Source organism: Nycticebus coucang, chromosome 18, assembly GCF_027406575.1.
Source record: "Nycticebus coucang isolate mNycCou1 chromosome 18, mNycCou1.pri, whole genome shotgun sequence".
Classification (NCBI taxonomy): Eukaryota; Metazoa; Chordata; class Mammalia; order Primates; family Lorisidae; genus Nycticebus; species Nycticebus coucang.
Genome location: NC_069797.1, coordinates 34,165,186 through 34,183,240, shown reverse-complemented (window position 1 = coordinate 34,183,240; position 18,055 = coordinate 34,165,186). Strand labels below are relative to the sequence as shown.

Sequence of the window (18,055 nt, the reverse complement as noted above, 5' to 3'; positions counted from 1 at the left end):
GTGGGAGCCCCAAGTGCAGGCATCGAAGAAGGCAGATTTAAAACTAGACAGACCCAGATTCAAATCCACTCCTCTACTTACTATGGGACCTTGGACAAGTTGCTTCACCTCCTAGGTCCTGGATACTTCCAGGATGAATGGGAACAAGAACCACAGAACTAGTCAGCAAGGCTGGTGGCTGGCCTCCTTGGGCTCCCTTTGCCTCTATGTCCACGGAAAATCACCAGTGGCTGCAGGAGACACTTTGGCCATTGCACAAGGGAGCGCTGGGCCCCAGGCACAAGTGCACTTCACAGGCTGGGGGTAACCAGATGCCCGTACAGGTCACAGAGTAGCAGGCGGGCTGATGAAGTAACGTTGACAGTCACCATGCCAGGAGGTCAATACTCATACTTATATAAAATCTCCACTCCTCAGAACAGTCCCACAGACAGGGGGCATGACCTCTATTTTACAGATAAAGAAAAACTGAGGTCCACTCATCATAATGAGCACCTTTAAAAATAATCTGAGTTTTCCCACCTCTTTCAGAAAGGCCTTAGCCAGGAAAGTGAGAAATCACACAGAAGCTAACTCTGTACAGGGCAGGCGCTACAGCACCGGGGTGTCACTGCCAGTCCAGAACTCATCTGAGCCGGTCAGAGCACCCCAGCTTCTGAGTTATCCTTGAGGTCACCCCCTGGCCCTGCTCCAGCCCAAGTTCTCACTCTCCCTGCCCTTCCTGTGCCTTCCCTACATGAGGCCACTTGTCACTCCCTGAAAATTCCAGTCCCCATCCCTGGGGCTGTGCTTAAGCGTTGTGCATGAGAGACCCTCAGGAAATGTAAGGTGGTGGGTGGACAGATGGGAGGCCGGGGAGGCTGGTGGGCAGAGCCTGGACGGGTGGGTGGGTGGCTGGACAGATGGAGGTGTACATGGCTGATGGTAGCGATGCTGAGAGGGTGGCTGGGTGAGTGAGTGGATGTACAAATGGATGCTCTGGTGAATGGGCAGGTAGACGGCTGGGTGAATGGGTGGAGAAGAGAGATGAGCAGATGGAGCTCTAGGAGACAGACCTCAGCTCGTTGCAGGAAGAGAACTCGGCCAGAGTCTTGCCAAAGCAGAGTGCGCTTGCCCAGGGAGGCCACGAGTCCCAGTTCTTGGCCGGGCCATTCTAGAGTGACACCAGCACTGAACAGAGGGTCCCATCTTATGACCTCTACTCCTCTTTGAGGTTTTGTTTTGGTGTCAATCAGCCTCTGTCTACCCTGTCCAGGTGTCGGCCTTAGACTCAGATCCTCCTGGGGACAGTGCCCACTACAGTGATGAGCAAAGGCTTTCTGAGGAAGCTGGAGATCCCTGAGCATCACATGCTATGAGCTTTAGCTACTATCAAGGCTGGTCGCAGGGGCTGCTCCCTTCTTGGACTGTTGGTATACAAAGCGAAGGATTCTGGGCTAGGCTATTTTGGTCACCCTACCCCAGGGCACATAGCTACAGTCAAGGGGTCCCTGGCAGTGACCCCAGGGGTGACAGGTTGGAGGGAATTGATGGCCCTAAGCTATGGTTCCTGGAGGGGGCCTCTGAAAATCAGAAAATGCTGGGAGTGAGGACGCAGTTGGGTAGAAGTGTTCTAAGAGCCTCAAGTCTAACTGAAGGGTTGCTCTAAACAGGACTTCCTAGCGAGAGCCAGCAGGCAGGCCCATAGCACCTTCAAGTAACTAAAGATGGCTCCAGCCAGCTCTTACCTGTGCAAAGAGGAGACCAGGGCATCCCTCAGACAGAGAAGCTGGCAGAGGGCACTGAGCACTCCAGAAAGAAGAAAGTGAGACAGACGTGATGCACCAAGCCCACCCTGCTAAGCCCCCGACCCCCAGGCTTGGGTTTTAAAGGGACCAAGTCTCGCCTTGAACAGGTTCTATGCTTCTCCCTCGTGTAAACTTGTCCATTTGTGGGGAAAGAGCCCAGGGTTTGCTGGGGCAGGCCGAGGTCTCTGTGTCCCCAGACCTCTCCATCACTGCTGAGGCCACACATGCACCTGGGTTTCAGGGGGCAGGCACGGAACTCCTGACCCCTCTGCGCTCTCCAGAAGTGGCAGCCTGTCTCCAAATTCTCTCCTCCTGCCCACCCCCACTTCTCATGAACTCTGCTTTCAAAATCCAGCCACCACTCCCAGGGCTACTCCCTACTCCAGTGACAGCACCTGACTTGCATGGAGGAGCAGCCTCCTCCCTGGTGTCCCCCTGCTCCTGGCCCCTGCTGTCTCTTTGCTGAGAAGCAGCCAGGATGGTCCTGTTTGGACCTAAGTCAGAAGCTGCCTTTCCTCTGCTTGGAACCTTCTGGGGGCTTCCATCTCACTCCAGGTAAAGCCAAAGACCCTGCAGGGAGGCCCCACAGAGATAGCCCCTCCCTCCTCTGTGGCTCACTTGTGCCTCCAGCTGCCAGAAGGCTCCTCCTCTGCCCACATGGCCATCTAGGACATGACAGCATTCTAAGGTTCCTGCTTCCTTACTGTTTCTTCCTAGCACGTGCTACCACCCAATAGTAGTTCTTATCACTTTTCCTGTCTCTTTTCTAGCCCAACCCCCATCAGAATGTGAGCTCTGCTGCTTCCCAATGTCTAGAACATTGTGGGCACACAGTTGGGACACACAATGTTTTCAGAATAAATTTTTTTAAACCTGGAAACATGCATGAAGGGGTATATGGAAAGCGGAGTTCCACAAAAACTACTCTAGAAAAATTTCAGGGCATTCACTCAATAATTGAGGGGTTGTGGGAGGACAGCAGCCCGGCATGACAAGCCTTGTTTCCAGGCCAGTGGACATTTCCCCTCCATCCTGCGCAGACCTGCCTGGCTTAGCTCTGTCAATCCCAGCCAGCTGCCAGGTCCCCTTCTGTACTTGGTGGGGCTGGTCAGGGCCCACTGTCCTTGGTGGGGATGATCACTGGGTGAGCCCAATGAGCCGCTGCAGCAGTAGGCCCCCAACATACACTCCAGGCCCCAGCCAGACCTCTTCCCATGAACCCCATCCAAATGGATTCCCCCCAAAACAGCCCGTAAACACCAGTGTTCTTGTCTGCCCCAAGTTGCATGGGTGGGGCACCAGTGAGGGGAGTCAGACAGCCAGGTGTGTGGGGCCCACAGGCACTCAGTGGCTGCACCCACCCCAGATCTGTTCTTCCCTCCACAGCAGAGTGGACCTGAGTGGTGGAGGCCCTGCTCAAGAACAAAGGAGTGGTTGTCAGCCATGCACCTCCTACTCCAGGTTCCTGGGCTCTCCCTTCTTGCCCAAGACCCTGGGTGGAAGGAACCACCTGGCCCAGCCCCAGTCACAGGCCACACCTCTTCCTTTTTCATTCTTCGCCTCTTGGCAGTTTTTGGCCAGGGCCAGGTTTGAACCCGCCACCTCCAGTATATGGGGCCGGCGCCCTACTCCTTGAGCCACATGTGCCGCCCTTCTTTGCCTCTTTGGTTTTCTTTCTGGCCCTGGGGAAAGTCCTTGGCTCTGAAGCCCAGGGACTTCGGAGGTGAAAGCCCCACCAAGGACAGTACAGAAGAGGACCTGGCAGCTGGCTGGGATTGACAGAGCCAGGTCTTAAAGCCCCTCTGGCTGCCCAGCCTGGGGACCCACTCAGGGAAGGGGGGAATGTCCTACTCACGGGCTGAGCATCCCTAAGGGGACCTCGGGGATGCTCTGAGGTTTCCACCCACTGAAACTCCTCCAAGGGCAGGTCCTGCTCTTTGGAAGATCTGATTCTTCCCAACTCAGGTTCACGTGTCTCTCATTCAGGTCTCAGCAAGGTGGGCAAAGACCATTCCTACTCCATACCCACCCCCCACCCTTATTGCTTCCTCTCTTTCTAGAACACCCATGTCCTTGGAATGATGCTATAACTCGGCAAGATTTTGCTAAATGGATTCAGGCTGCGTCAAGAGTGTCTGACGAGATGGACGAGTCCCAGTGGGCTTTCCTCACACATCTGTCCCTCCTTCCAGCACAGCCAGATGCAGGCATGGAGGCCAGAGGGTGTTGGGTGTCTGACCTAGAGCTCCGTACCTCATGCTCATCCCCTGGCCCCAAAGGACCACAACCTTGACCTCCAACCCCAGAAACACAGGAAAGAGAAGGTCTCTCTGGGCCTACTCCTGTTCTGCTCCCTCCATGGGTCATGAGCACCCCTGGGGGGTCTGTTTTCAAGAGTTTCCTTAAATTCCACCATCCAGGAGTGGCTCACTGGGGCTCCCAGGCCCCCGGGGCCCCTGTCAGTTCTACATCCCATCACTGCCCAGGTCTTCCTCTCTCACTGTGTGTCACCGTCTCCTGAGGAGTCCGCCTGCCTCCCATCTCACTTCTCTGTCCCAATTCTCAAACATCTGATCTGGGACTTTCACCGCCTACAGGGAATGGCTGAGCTGGCCCTGCCTTCCCCTCCCTCTTTCCTCTGGCCACAGATGTGGGGCAACACAGTTGTTCCTTCACCAGCATCTAATCAGTTCTCCCTCTGAGCAGAACCAGTGTTAGTTCTGGACCCTCCTGCCCCTGGAAGCCCACGTACCTCAGAAGATGTTGACCCCAGCCCAGGGCTGACTCCTGACTGCCTCGCTCATCCTAGGAACCCAACCCCTTTGCCAGTTCAAATGCACCAGCTTAGGCCAAGTGGCACCAGCGATTCCTCATGGCAGTCATTAGTCCAGAGGGGACCAGGGGACTCAGGGCTGTTCCAGAGGCTCTCTTTCAGGAGCAATCTTTCATGTCCTCTATGAACAAGGAGGCACGGTGCCCTTGTTGCTTCATATCTGGGGCAGCTGCAAAGAAGTGGCGGATTATAGACTAGTCTCAAGTTAGCTAAAGCTGGGTGACTTCCTCCCAGTAATTCACAACACCTTTCTGGAAGCTGGGATGGAATCTCATTGTAAGCAGGAAGGCACTCCATTCCACTGCTCAGAGGAGATGGTGCTGTCTCAAAGGACAGCAAAGATCTTCTCATCTACTTTTGTTTCCATTTTTCTTCCAAGTAAGAAGAATAATCTTCAAAGTGGAAAAGGGGGGATAGGTAACAGGGAAGTATGGTCCAAGATAGCTCTGGCTGCTTTCAACGTCTCCCGTCCTCTGACTCAAGAGAGGCTGGAATACCAGAGCTGGTTAAGGAGGGTGGGTTGAGAACACCATCTGGGTCCCTGGTCCCAGATCTTGACCTCAAACCCTAGCAAATCCTCAGCTCCGACAGACTCTTAAAGATGCTTGCAAGTGTTCAGCAAATAATAATAACAAGAGCAACAGCAAGTGGTGCCTGTGGCTCAGTGAGTAGGGCGCCGGCCCCATATGCCGAGGGTGGTGGGTTCAAACCCAGCCCTGGCCAAACTACAACAAAAAAATAGCCGGGCGTTGTGGCGGGTGCCTGTAGTCCCAGCTACTTGGGAGACTGAGGCAAGAGACTCGCCTAAACTCAGGAGTTGGAGGTTGCTGTGAGCTGTGATGCCACAGCACTCTACCGAGGGTGACAAAGTGAGACTTCTGTCTCTACAAAAAAAGAGCAACAGCAGTTCTGATACGGTACCTACTCTGTGCATACTGCACTAAGCCCTTATATACACGTATTAACTTACTGAAGCCCCACAGTGATCCTATGGAATGGGGACTCATTATCCCCATTTTATGGATGAATAAACAAAGGCCTAGAGAGGTTAGGAAAAAAGCAGCACACCAGGAGCCGACACAGGGTCAGGGTATTGAGCCGTAATTTAATGTACATGTCAGAGTCCTGCTCCCATTTTTGTGCAGCTTTTCAAGGTCAGGACAGTAGTGTTCCCTGCTGCCACATCTTTCTATTTTTGAAAAGAAATGTTTCATCAGACTTCACTGACTTTTCTTTTCTGCTATGATTCCTAGGTCAGTAAATGAGGGGAATATCAGGACTGATCTAATACATATATAACGTTCTTATTAACAAAAGTGTCCATCATTTATTCAGACATTCTTCGTTTACCTCCTGTGCTCTTCTTGTTCTAGGGTCCATCCAGGACACCGTGTTACATTTAGTTATCGGGTCTCCTCAGGCTCCACTGGGCTGTGACAGTTTCTCAGATTGTCCTTGTTCTGGATGACCTTGACAATCTTAAGGAGTACTAATCAGGTGTTGTATAAAATGCCTCTCACCTGGGATGACTAGACTGGGGTTATGGGTTTTGGGAGGAAGATCACAGAGGTAAAGTGCAATGCCCATCACATCATGTGGGAGGCGCATACTTGCAACATGGCCTGCACTTGGCACTGACCTTGATCACTCTCTGAGACACTGTCAAGTTTCTCCACTGCACAGTTGCTCTTTCCCCACTCTTTCCAGACTGCACTCTTTAGAAGGAAGTCACTATGAAGGAGTGGGGAGTTCCGTTTCACCTCCTCGAGGGGGCGATTATCTACATAAATTATCTGGATTTTTCTCTAGGAGAGATTTTCCTATTATTTATTCATTCGTTAATTTGTCGTTCAACCAATCATTTATATACATATATATTTTATTATGGCCTCATATTTGTTTCACATTTTGCAACCTAGTATATTTTGGTTTCTGCAAAGCATTTGATCCTGGTATCGCTAGCATTCTGGGGGCAGGTGGTCAATTGTGAACAATCAGCTCTGAGAGGTTCACTGAACCCCGTATCTAATGAATGATAATTCTCCACCCTACAGCACCAAGGGGTTGGTAGTCAATGTCGCCAACTGATTTCTAAATAACTGAAATAGAAACTGTCAGAGCACACGGCATTTTGGAAGGGAGCCCCACCAGTGAGGAAATGACACTCCTGTTTTGCAAAGCATTTATGAACTTGGTGGGCAGCGAGTAGGGATGCAACCTGTATTTCCACAGGTCTTGGAAAATACAGCATGAGCCGAACAGCCCTCCAAGTGCCTCTGGGCCCTGTCCGTGGTCCTGCCCCACATTTTTCATCAGCCTTGTGGATTCAGACACAGGGAGCACTGCTTCCCCAGCCTCCTGGCAGCTTAGCATCTGAGAGGCACAGAGATAGGATCTTAAATTCTCCCTCTCAACTGATACAAGGATATGAAATGAACGAGATGAAATTTAACAGGAATAAAGGTCAAGTAACAGGCTTAGATTCAAGTAGTTATTGACAGACAACAGGCTTGTTCTCTACAACAAGCCAGGACCATTGAAAGAAAAAAAAAAGGGCAGCGCCTGTGGCTCAGTGGGTAGGGCGCTGGCCCCATATACCAACCAAGGTTGGCAGGTTCAAACCCAGCCCCGGCCAAACTGCAACAATAAATAGCTGGGTGCTGAGGTGGGCATCTGTAGTCCCAGCTACTCAGGAGGCTGAGGCAGGAGAATCACCTAAGCCCAGGATTTGGAGGTTGCTGTGAGCTGTGATGCCATAGCACTCTATCTAGGGTGATAGAGTGAAACTCTGTCTCTAAAAAAAAAAAAAAAAAAAAAAGAAAGAAAAAGAAAAAGAAAATAAGGTAAGAAAAAGGAATTGTTTTAGAGCAAGAGAGACCAGGAGCCACAACAACCAGAAACACTGCACGGTACTGAAGGGGAAATTGGACAAAACAGCAAATACTGACATTTTGGGGTCAAATAGGGAAATCTGAAAAAGGTCTGCATATGAAACGAGATGAAAATTTGTTGAGGCAGAAAAGTGATGATCGTTTACTGGGAAAAAATAGGTTACAAAACAGAATGCACAGTATGATCTCATTTTCTGGAGAAAATCTACACACAAGCACAGAAACAGCTCTGGGAGGATCTGATAAGCGCACCACAGAAAGGCTCACGAGAAGATGGGAACGCAACACTTTTATTTTTGCCTGTCCAAATTCTAATTTTCTGTTGTGCACATAAACTGCTTCTGTAATAGTATAAGATCATGCTTTAATAAGAAAGAAATCACTGACCCTCCCCTCAGGGTAGAGGGGCTGGCAGAGCTTTCTAAAACAGAGCTCTAAAGGTCTAGTGGACAGAAACTTACTATGAATGGAAAGGGTGGTGCCCCATTAAAAGGCACCCCCACCCTGAACCGCGTGTGCAGGTAAGAGATCCTGGGGCTGGAACTGTCCTAGGGGTCTCCCGGTCCAGCCTCTTCATGTTATTGCGAGGAAAACCGAGTCACAGAATTAGCCCATGGCAGCTCGGGGGACAGAAGCCAGAGGTTTGGTCTCTGCCGAGTACTATGGAAACGGTTCAGGGGTGTCTGGCCTGGAGAAGAGACGATGGCAGAGAACGGGTAGGAAGGAGTAAAGGGGCAGGAGTCTTCTTTTTAGATATGTAAAGGCTGCCATGTAGAAGAGAGACTCACGTGAGTCCCTGTGCAGAACCGGGATGACTACAAGTGACAAGCAGGTTTGTCTCGGGAGTGTGAGGGAGAAGGTTCTAATGACAGGAGCTGTCCAGCCTGGGGGTAAGATGGTGAGGCTGGTGGGGCATGTGGCTGAGGCCAGTGGCCTCCTGCCAGAGGTTTCTGGGAAGCCCTTCCCACCACAAAGGCTCTGTGGTTCTGGAACTCTAGCTTTCAGCCAGAGCTGGTGGCTTTTTTACCCAACCTGCAGGCTGTGTCCTGAGAGGGCTAAGCTAGCCCCATTGTAAGGGTCTGTTTAACATGCCCCAGATGGGGGCCACTGGCAACAGGGAGGGGCTTGACTGGCTCTTAGGGAACAAGAAGGATCATGATGGCAATGCCCCTGAGGAAAGCCCTCCAGTAGGAAGGGTAGGCTCCAACAGGAGCTGCTGCAGTGAGCGTCCGGGACAGGGGATCAGAGTCCTTCAACCTGACACCGGCCTCACAGTCTTGCACCTACCGCTCCGGGGACTCCCAGGTCCCAGCCTGTGCCCAGGTGCTCCTGGAGAGATGATTATCTACTATCTCCCCCTTGTCAGGTGACAAGGACGAAGGGGCCCACCCTGGCCATCACCCAGCTTCTCTCTCATTTCTAAAATTCTAGGCCTGAGCTGTGCTGGGAACAAAATACCAACCAGTGTCCGTCTGAGGGCCATGGCCCCAGGTTCCCCTGAGGGCGTAGGTGGCCTTGGAAACCCACTACTCAGGGTTTCTGTGTCCCTGAGAAAACCTTGACCATTTCAAAGCAAGCGGTAGCAGGAGGGTAGGGGACGCTCTGCAGGCAGCAGGTGCCCTGTCCTCCTCCTAAGACACAGTCACCAGTGTTCCTGACACTGTTGGGCGTTCACTGATGCTGCCACCCCACTGGCAGAACCGATTGTTAGCTAGTGACAAGCCTGCTAGCAATCTACATAACTCCTGCTTTCCCCAAATAGATGTGGCCCCACCACAAGCTTGCCTCTGACTGGCCTGCGGCAGCCAACACAGCCAGCTGATAGCCAGGCCTGTCCCTCAGAGCCTAAATGGGAGGTCACCAGGCCCTGGGGCGAGAGTCCAGGATGACCCCAAGCAGACACCTCCTTCCGTGTTCCCAGCAGGGCCAGAGCAGTATTGCACGCAAGGTGCCAGGGCTGCAGAGCGCCCCTACGCGCCCCTCTACCCCTCGACTAGGCCCAGAGGTCTACAGACCCCTGCATCTTGGTCCCCGCGGGGTGGGTGGGGTGGGGACCCTGAGGCCAGATTCTGACAGCTTCTCCCAGCTTCCCTCACATCGAGTGGAGTCACAGACCGCAGACCATTCCCAGGGCCGCGCACTGCCAGCCAGGGAAGGTGGGGGACAGAGGCCGCGCTGGGCGTGATGTCTGATGCTCCCCGCACGGAACCGAGGGAAGAGAGCGAGGGTCCGGCTGGGCAGGGGACACGCCGGGGCCCGAGGTCCTCAGCTGCGGCGGAGGGAGGGGTTGGCACCTGCGGGATTTCTCCCGGGAAAGGGCCGCCGCCTCGGGCTTGTCCGGGTGACCCGGCGGGGAGGCTGGGGGAGGGGACACGGGCAGGGTCGCGAGGTCGCGGGGCAGCGCGGGGCCCGGACCAGCGCCTCCCCGGCTTACCTCCTCGCCCTGGCCGAAGCGCAGTCCGAGCGCAGCGACGCGCTCCACGCGCAGGAAGCCGTCGGGGTCGCGGCCGCACACCTCGAACACCTCGCGCAGGCGGCGCACGGAGCGCAGCAGAGCCGCGGGGGCGCCCGCCCAGCCCGCGCCGCCCGCCATCCGCGCCGGCCCCACAGCTAGCCCGAGCCCCGCGCCGCCCGCCGCGGCCGCCGCCGCCCGCCCCGCGCCGCCGCCGCCATCGCGCGCGCCCTCCGGGGCCGCCCGGGGCCGCGCCGCGCAGCCTCCGCCCGGCGGCGGCGGCGGCCGATCCGAGTCAGCAGCGGCGCCGCAGCCCCTGCCGGGCGGGCGGGGCGCGCGGGGCGGGGAGGGGCGGGGCGGGGACGGCGGGGACGGCGGGGACGCCGCAGACAAAAGGAGCCGCGCGGCCTCCGGAGCGCAGCCACCCGGAGGACTCAGCTTCCCCGGGCGGCCCCGAGCCCGCCTCTCGCCCCTGGTGAACCGGAGGGCGGCGCCCGCGGGGACACGGTGCGCTCCAAGGGACCGCAAATTCACAGCTGCCCCACGGCGCCGCCCCTTCTGGGAGAATTCAGTTTTGAGGTCTGAGCCCGAGGACCCCCTGCGTCGGGTCCAGAAAGTCCCTCCTGGGTCTTCAGGCCCTGCACCCTGCGGTGTACACATCTCGCTCTCCGTGCTCTGTGCTGGTACCTAGCGTTTACTGAGCGCTCACTGTGCACCCCGGATGTCCTGCCTTGTGTTTGATGATTATATTCATCTTTGGAAAGCCGAGACCCAGAGAGGTTGGACTCTTACCTCTTTGGCCACACAGCTTGTGACGGGGAGGGTCGGGATTCATACCCAGAGACGGAGGGAGCTAGACTGCTGCAGAAAGAGCAGCCTTCAGGCGCCCTGTGTGGTCTCAGGGCCACACACGCCTCCCCAACATCTTGGGATGGGGGATGGGCCCCCGCCTGGACAGGCACCAGGAGACCAGGGTCAGGTAGAAGGAAGCAAAAGCAAAGCTCTTCCACTAGGCTGCAGGTTGCAGGGCACTGGGCCAGCCAGATCTTGGGGAAGTTTTCTCCCTTCCCCTGGGTTCCCACCCTCTCACGCCTCCCTGACAGCCCTGCCTGGTCCAAACTCAGAGGCCAGGGCGACTCTTTATCCTCAGTGCCGGCTGCAGCCTCTGGGCCTGGACTTCAACCTGTCCCGGTGGAGCTCGGCAGCGCCTCGGCCCCTCCCTGCCTTGTCATGTGGACTCCCAGCCCACCATCAGGGCCCTGTTCTGCTCTCCTTCCTGCACCTCCTCCTCAGCATTGTGAGTCCTTGTGCTAGGGATTGCCGGCAACCCAAAAAACGGGCCTTGGCTGAGCCCACTCCCACTTGTGCTTTCCTGCTCTGCATAGAAGTTCTTCCTCCAGGAAGCCTTCCCTGATGGCACTCCATATTGCCTCCTACTCTGTGAGTTCTGGGCTCTTCTTCCAAATGCCCACTTAGTTTAGTTCTGTCAGTCTCTGGTGGGGTGCCCCACCATGTTGAAAAACAGGGCAAGAGATGTCTTAATCACCTTCATATAACCTCCAACCAAGAGCTGGAGGGCCCAGAGGAGAGGGATCCCAGCACCGGCAGAAACCCAGAGCAGGGTAGTGGCCCAGACAGGGAGTCTGGGGCATGCTCTGGCTGGTTCTGTCCATGGACTGAGTGCCCCCCCACCTTTCTGGGCCTCAGTTTCTACTTCTTTGCTCTTCTTCTCAACCCCAAATATATCCTGTGTGGGGAGTGGCTTGTGGGTCCTCTGATAGTAGGCCAGCCCCTTTTTCTCCAGTCCTGGCTCCAGGGGCAAACCTGGCTTTTACCTGCCCTCTCTCTGTTGACACTTGAATCCCCCTGAAAGCCATGTAAGGCGGCACCTCTCTGGCGGAAAGACTTGTGGGGTGGAGGATTGGAGAGTCCAAAAGATGGGAAAGCAGGAAAGGGGAGGCCATGGGATTGGGGAGGGGTATTCTGGGAACAGTGTGAGCCCTCTGCCGGCTGGATGCCCCCAGCAAGATATTAACATTTTCAAGTCTCATTTTCTTTATCTGAGGAAATGGGGATGATAGTACTTCCTAAAGATTAGAGCTAGTGTGAGTGCATCTGCTTCCCTTCCTCCTGCCCTGTGAAGTGGAGGAGGCAGTGAAGAGTTGGGAGAAGGGGAAGATGGAGGCTGCCAGAGGTGGGGGGTAGGGAGTGACCCAAGGTCAGCTGGCACCCATTTCTCTCAGCCAAGAGGCTCAGCACAGAAAGGGGACAGGCAGGAGCTGAGGCTGCCCCCTGGTGGGAGCTGAAGAAATGGCTCTCAGAGGTCAGCCTGGCACTGAGCCCCCCAAAACAGGGCCAGTGGAGTTGGGGAACCTCACCTACCTCAGCTGGCAGAAGCGAGGGCGTCAGGCCTGATCGTGATCAAATCTCAGGTGAGCCACGACAGAAGCCCACAACCAGATTTACAGTTCACTACGAAGACAGGGTCACACCACATTCAAAAGTGCCTTCTTCAGAGGAGCCCTGGGAGCCCTCCAGGAGCCCAGGTGCCTCTGCGGTTTTGCTTCTGGTGGCTGAGGTGTGAAGGATGCCTGGCTTGGCGCTGGGACAAGCACAGCATATCACAGGCATCTCTCTGGGTTTGTCACATCCATTTTATTGAACACCTATGTGGTGCCAGGTGTGCTGGGGGGGATAGCAAAAGGAGAGCAGCTACCCCCTGCCCTTGCTGAACTTGTGGGGTAGTCATGTCAGTGTGGGATCTACACTGGGGTTCCAGAGGGCCTGCTGAGCGCCTATCCAAAGGCCCCTCAAAAGTGGTGCTTTTTACAGGGTCCTTGGCTGTAGACCTGGGGCCAGTCCCCAGAGCTTCCAACGCATCAATCTTAGAGCTTAAAGTGCAGCCCCGAGCAGATGGGCAAGAGAATACCCATGCCAGGGCCTGCCGGAGGGGGTCACCCCAGGGAGACCCCATCAGTAGAGGGGGTAAACTGGAAGGCTGGGAGCCTCCCCCTATTCTCCTCATCCTCCGGTGACTTCTGATTCTCTTGGTGCTGGTGATTTCTTTTTTTTTTTAGTTTTTTTTTTTTTTTTTTTTGGCCAGGGCTGGGTTTGAACCCACCACCTCTGGCATATGGGACCGGCACCCTACCCCTTTGAGCCACAGATGCTGCCCTCTCCTGGTGATTTCTAATAGCTGGCAGCAGCCTCAGCAGGCTGGGAATACTGTGGGAAATATACATGGACCGGTCAGTGAGGATTCCAGCCCATTCTCTAGGAACAAACAAGTTTAGGCAGGTCCCTCCCCTGTGCTGAGAACCCCTCAGGGGCCCCCCTTGCCTGAGCTGGCGTCCTGGCAGTGTCCTCACACTTTCTTGCCTGTCCTTACCCCTGTCTGGGAGCATCTAAACTCCCTCTTGCCTCTCTCTGCCCCATTCCACTTCCTGTGTCCAGTGTATGTCCTTATTTAGTGGAAATGGCACTTCCTACAGGAAGCCTTCCATGAGCACCTTGACCTCTCCCTGTACTCTTGCAGCTTCTATGTAAAGAGCTGGAAAGTACAGACTGTGGGGCCCACCTTACAGGTGGGGACAAGGCTACGGTGAGGGTCAGTAGGTCAGCACATGTATGTGTAAACCAGTAGCTGTTGTCCTTGTGACCATCCTCACCACGTTCTACTCCTGTTACCTATCACAAGAGCATCTGGGAACCAGAGTGACCATCAGGTCCTTGAGGGCATTTCTCTAGATTTGTCTGACTCCCAGCTCCTAGCACAGGACTCCATATGAACACAATTAATGAAGGAGTAAATTAAGGACTGGACAAATATGGTGCGTTAGGCTAAAATAAAAGATGCCACTCTTGCAGGCCAGGTGCAATGGCTCACGCTATAATCACAGCACTTTGGGAGGCTGAGACAGGAGGATAACTTGGGGCCAGGAGTTTGAGGCCAGCCTGGGCAACATAAAACCAGTCTCTACAAAAAATAAGAAGAATTAGCTGGGTGTAGAGTCAGCTAGGAGTCACTTGTACTCCTAGCTACTTGGGAGGCTGAGGCAGCAAGATGGCTTGAATCCTGGAGTTCAAGGCGAGTGTGAGCTGTAATCATGCCACTGCACTCTAGTTTGGCCAACAGAGCAAGACACTGTCTTTAGAAAATAAAAATGTAAAAAACTACTCCTTTGGCTTGGTGCCCGTAGCTCAGTGGTTAGGGCGCTGGCCACATGCACCGGGGCTGGTGGGTTCGAACCCAGCCCGGGCCAGCTAAAGTAACAATGACAACAACAATAAAAAAAAAAAAATAGCCAGGCATTGTGGCGGGCCCCTGTAGTCCCAGCTACTTGGGGGAGGCTGAGGCAAGAGGATCACTTGAGCCCAAGAGTTAGAGGTTGCTGTGAGCTGTGACATCACAGCACTCTACTGAGGGCAACATAGTGAGACTCTGTCTCAAAAAAAAAAAAAGCTCCCCCTGCCAAGTAATATCTATGTTCTAATTCTTGGGACCTGTAAATATTACCTTATTAGAAAAGGAGCCTTTACAGATATAGTGTAGGACTTGGACCTAGGGAGGTTATTCTGTGTTATGCGGGGGCCAATCACTCGTATCCTTACAAGAGGGATCAGAGGCAGATTTGATGTAGAAAGAAGAAAGGGCAATGCGACCACAGAGTCAGAGACTGGAGTGGTGCAGCCATAGCCAAGGAACGCTGGCAGCCAGCAGAAGCGGGCAGAGGTGGTAGGGACAGCATCTCCCCTGGTGCCTCTGGGGAGAGCACAGGCCCGCTGATGCCTTGATTTTGGTCTTCTGGCCTCCAGAACTGTGAACGAATAAATTTCTGTTATTTTAAGCCACAGAGTGGCTTAAATGTATACATACATATAAATATGATATAAATGCCACATGGAAGTTATTAAAGATTATTAAGAGCCACGTTTTGGAATCCAAAACAGTGGAGCTGGGCACCAAAGTCTGCTGCTGTTTTAGCACCAGGCCTCTGGACAAGGTAATGTCTGCGAATCTCAGATTGCCTATCTGTGAGTTGAGGAGAGTAGTCCTTACCTTGCAGAGGTCCTGCAGGCTTTTAATAACAAAATAAAAGCCTGATGCAGTGGCTCATGCCTATAGTCCTAGCACTCTGAGAGGCCAAGGCAGGAGGATCTCTTGAGCTCAGAGTTCAAGACCAGCCTGGGCAAGAGCGAGACCCCGTCTCTACTAAAAATAGAAAAACTAGCTAGGTGTTGTGGCAGGTGCCTGTAGTCCCAGTTGCTTGGGAGGCTGAGGCAGGATCGCTTGAGGTTGCTATGAGCCACAGCACTCCAGGCTGGGCAACAGGGTGATGCTCTGTCTCAAAATAATAACAAAATGAATGTAAGATGCCTAGCCCAGTACTTGGCACAGTACCTGGCACGTGTTATTATGGGTGTCAGCATAGAGCGGCTGACACCCATAAAAGGGGGAATATACCTGCATATTCATCTGTGGGCCTTGGCTGCAGCGTCCATGTTGTCTGGAAATGGGGCAGGATTCACAGCTTCTTCTTGCTCACAACCTGCTGGGTTTTTAAAAAAAAAACACGAATAATTGTCACCTTGGAGGTGAGGAAGGTGGTGTGAACTTATTTCCTTCTTCTTCTGTCCCCAAATGACCCTCAGTCAGCAGACACAGGCTCCTATTTATAGCCACAGCCGGCACTGCCTGGGGCGTGTGAGGACCCAGGTGGGATGGGGCACGCCTGGGGTGCAGGAGAGCGTCTCAGGGCCTCATTTTGCCTCTGCTGTGTGAGGTCTGGTGAGAGTTCTCTGACCCTCAGAAACAGGACCAGCCGACTGCTAAAATGCCTCCCACGATTCTAAGAAGAAATGCCAAAACCTTACTTACTCTCCCCAGTTGGGCTCCAAATCCCTTCATTGGCCATAGAAATGGCGCCTGAAAGTAGCTGCCGGGCAGGGCACCAGCATTTCCCTCCTGGTTCCTCCGTGTTCAGGAAGCAGCATTCTCCTGAGGGTCTCACCTCCTTCCTGTAGCCCGTGCCACAGAAATCATCACATCCCTCTGTTTCCAGCCTTCTCTGCTGCCCCCTTCTGCCTAAAAGAAAGACTCCTAAATTGCCAGGGTGGGCACGCAACGGGAAGGCCCTTTACAGTCTGATGCCCTTTGTTCTGCCAGAGGTGGCAGAACAGTCACACCGTCTACCATACACGCTTACTACAGCCCAGGACAGCGACTCAACATGAGATTGACCAATAAAATGCCCTCCCTGCCTCACACTTTCTATTCCCTCTGACGGGATTGTCCTCTCCCCTACCCCAATCCCCCTTCCAAGAAGCCATCCTGAGCTAGTTCTCAGAGAGCTTCACGCAGACTCTCCTAGAATGTTTTTGTGATGCCCTGTCCATCCACTGTCCCTCCTCCCCTGGCCGGGAACCAGGCCCTCAGGGCTGCAGGGATGATTCCAAGATCAGGAAAATAGGCGCAGGATAGAGAACTGAGGGAAGAGGAGGACGAAGAAGGGCTGTCATCGGGCAGAAGCATGGGGATGGGGAGCAGGTGGCTGGAGGCCCAAAATGTGGGTGAAAATGACCGGATTGTAGTTAAGTGTGCACAGCCTTCACCAGGCATTTTCACAACTGTGTTATCTGTTGACCCCTGAATAGCCTGAGAGCTTCTTGAGCAAGGACTATTCCCCATCAACTTTGTTAGTCTTGAAAGGTTCTAAGTTATGAACAGAAGCAATAAATTACCAGCAGAGGGTTTGTGGTGACCGGCACTCTCTCCAGTCGATGGAGTTGATAGGCAGTGTGCCTGAGCCACTCCAAACCAGTTATGCAAATATTCCCCCAAAGTAAACCCAGCTCCCTGGAATCTAAGTTAGGTAAGAAAGCTGGGTTTGAGCCATGGAATGTTACTGTGGGTGAAAAGTGAACAACAACAAAACAAGAGCTAAGACTTGCATCAGTGTATTATTTGCAATATTGGAATACCTGAAGACAACCAAAACATTGGTTAAATGATCTACATTCACCTAGCACTTTGGGGAAGCTGGCCACTTCCTTACATGACTTTTAAAAATGGGCTATGGGAATAATATTTGAATTAGGGGAGAAACTTTTAATAGAATCCAGAGGATTCTATTTAAATACTGCATGTGAGGGTTGATCTTCAGTTATATAAATAAATATACATGTATGTATATATAACAGCTTATATATGTTTCTGCTATACATAGAAAGAAGATAAAGGGCTACGCCTGTGGCTCAAAGGGGTAGGGCACCGGCCCCATGTGCTGTAGGTGGCAGGTTCAAACCCAACCCCGGCCAAAAACCGCAAAAAAAAAAAATAAATAAAAAAGAAAGAAGATAAAAATGGAATGTATCCAATGTTAGTAACTACATATGGTTAATTCTGCTTCTTTTTTATGTTTACCTTTATTTTCTTAAGCTTTTTACAATGAGCAGTATTGCTTTATAAACAAAAGTCAGGTGTTTTTTTATTTTATTTTATTTTTTTTTGTAGAGACAGAGTCTCACTGTACCACCCTCGGTAGAGTGCCGTGGCGTCACACTGCTCACAGCAACCTCCAGCTCTTGGGCTTATGTGATTCTCTTGCCTCAGCCTCCCAAGCAGCTGGGACTGCAGGCACCCGCCTCAACACCCGGCTATTTTTTGTTGTTGTTGTTGCAGTTTGGCTGGGGCTGGGTTATGAACCCACCGCCCTTGGCATATGGGGCCGGCGCCCTACTCACTGAGCCACAGGCGCGGCCCAAGTCAGGTGTTTTTTAAGTGTGAGGGTAATACTGACTTTTTTTATTTTTTATTTTTTTTATTTTGCTTTCAATTTCAGCTGGCTTGTTCACTCTTCTCAGTTTGTAGGGGTTTTTTCTTCTTTTCTTTTCTTTTTTTTTTTTTTCTGTTCTTCCTTTACAATTCTCTTGCCCTTTGCCTACCAAGTAACTGGGATTACAGGCACCTGCCACAACGCCTGGCCTTTTTTTTTCTTTTTCTTTTTGGTAGAGATGGGGTTTCACTCTGGCTCAGTCCTGCTCATACTGGTCTCGAACCTCAGAGCTCAGGCAATCTACCCGCCTCGGCCTC

General features: G+C 53.1%; 1 protein-coding gene and 1 long non-coding RNA gene across 3 annotated transcripts in view; both read right to left on the bottom strand.

Moving 5' to 3' along the window:
* RAB11FIP4 (RAB11 family interacting protein 4) overlaps window positions 1–10,165 on the bottom strand; it is a 133,634-nt gene extending 123,469 nt beyond the window's left edge. The window contains exon 1 of one of the 2 annotated variants that reach the window (XM_053568946.1): window positions 9,946–10,165. In XM_053568946.1, coding sequence (XP_053424921.1) covers window positions 9,946–10,104 — 159 coding nt within the window. In that variant the 5' untranslated portion in view covers window positions 10,105–10,165. The remainder of the gene's footprint in view (window positions 1–9,945) is intronic. The other variant, XM_053568947.1, reaches the window with a different exon arrangement.
* A 4,286-nt stretch (window positions 10,166–14,451) lies between these two features.
* LOC128570072 (uncharacterized) lies at window positions 14,452–15,989 on the bottom strand. The gene is made up of 3 exons (XR_008375519.1): window positions 15,842–15,989; window positions 15,428–15,515; window positions 14,452–14,780 (listed from the first exon to the last, which is right to left on the bottom strand). It is a non-coding gene; the product is annotated as an uncharacterized LOC128570072 (long non-coding RNA).
* Between the last annotated feature and the right edge of the window lie 2,066 nt (window positions 15,990–18,055).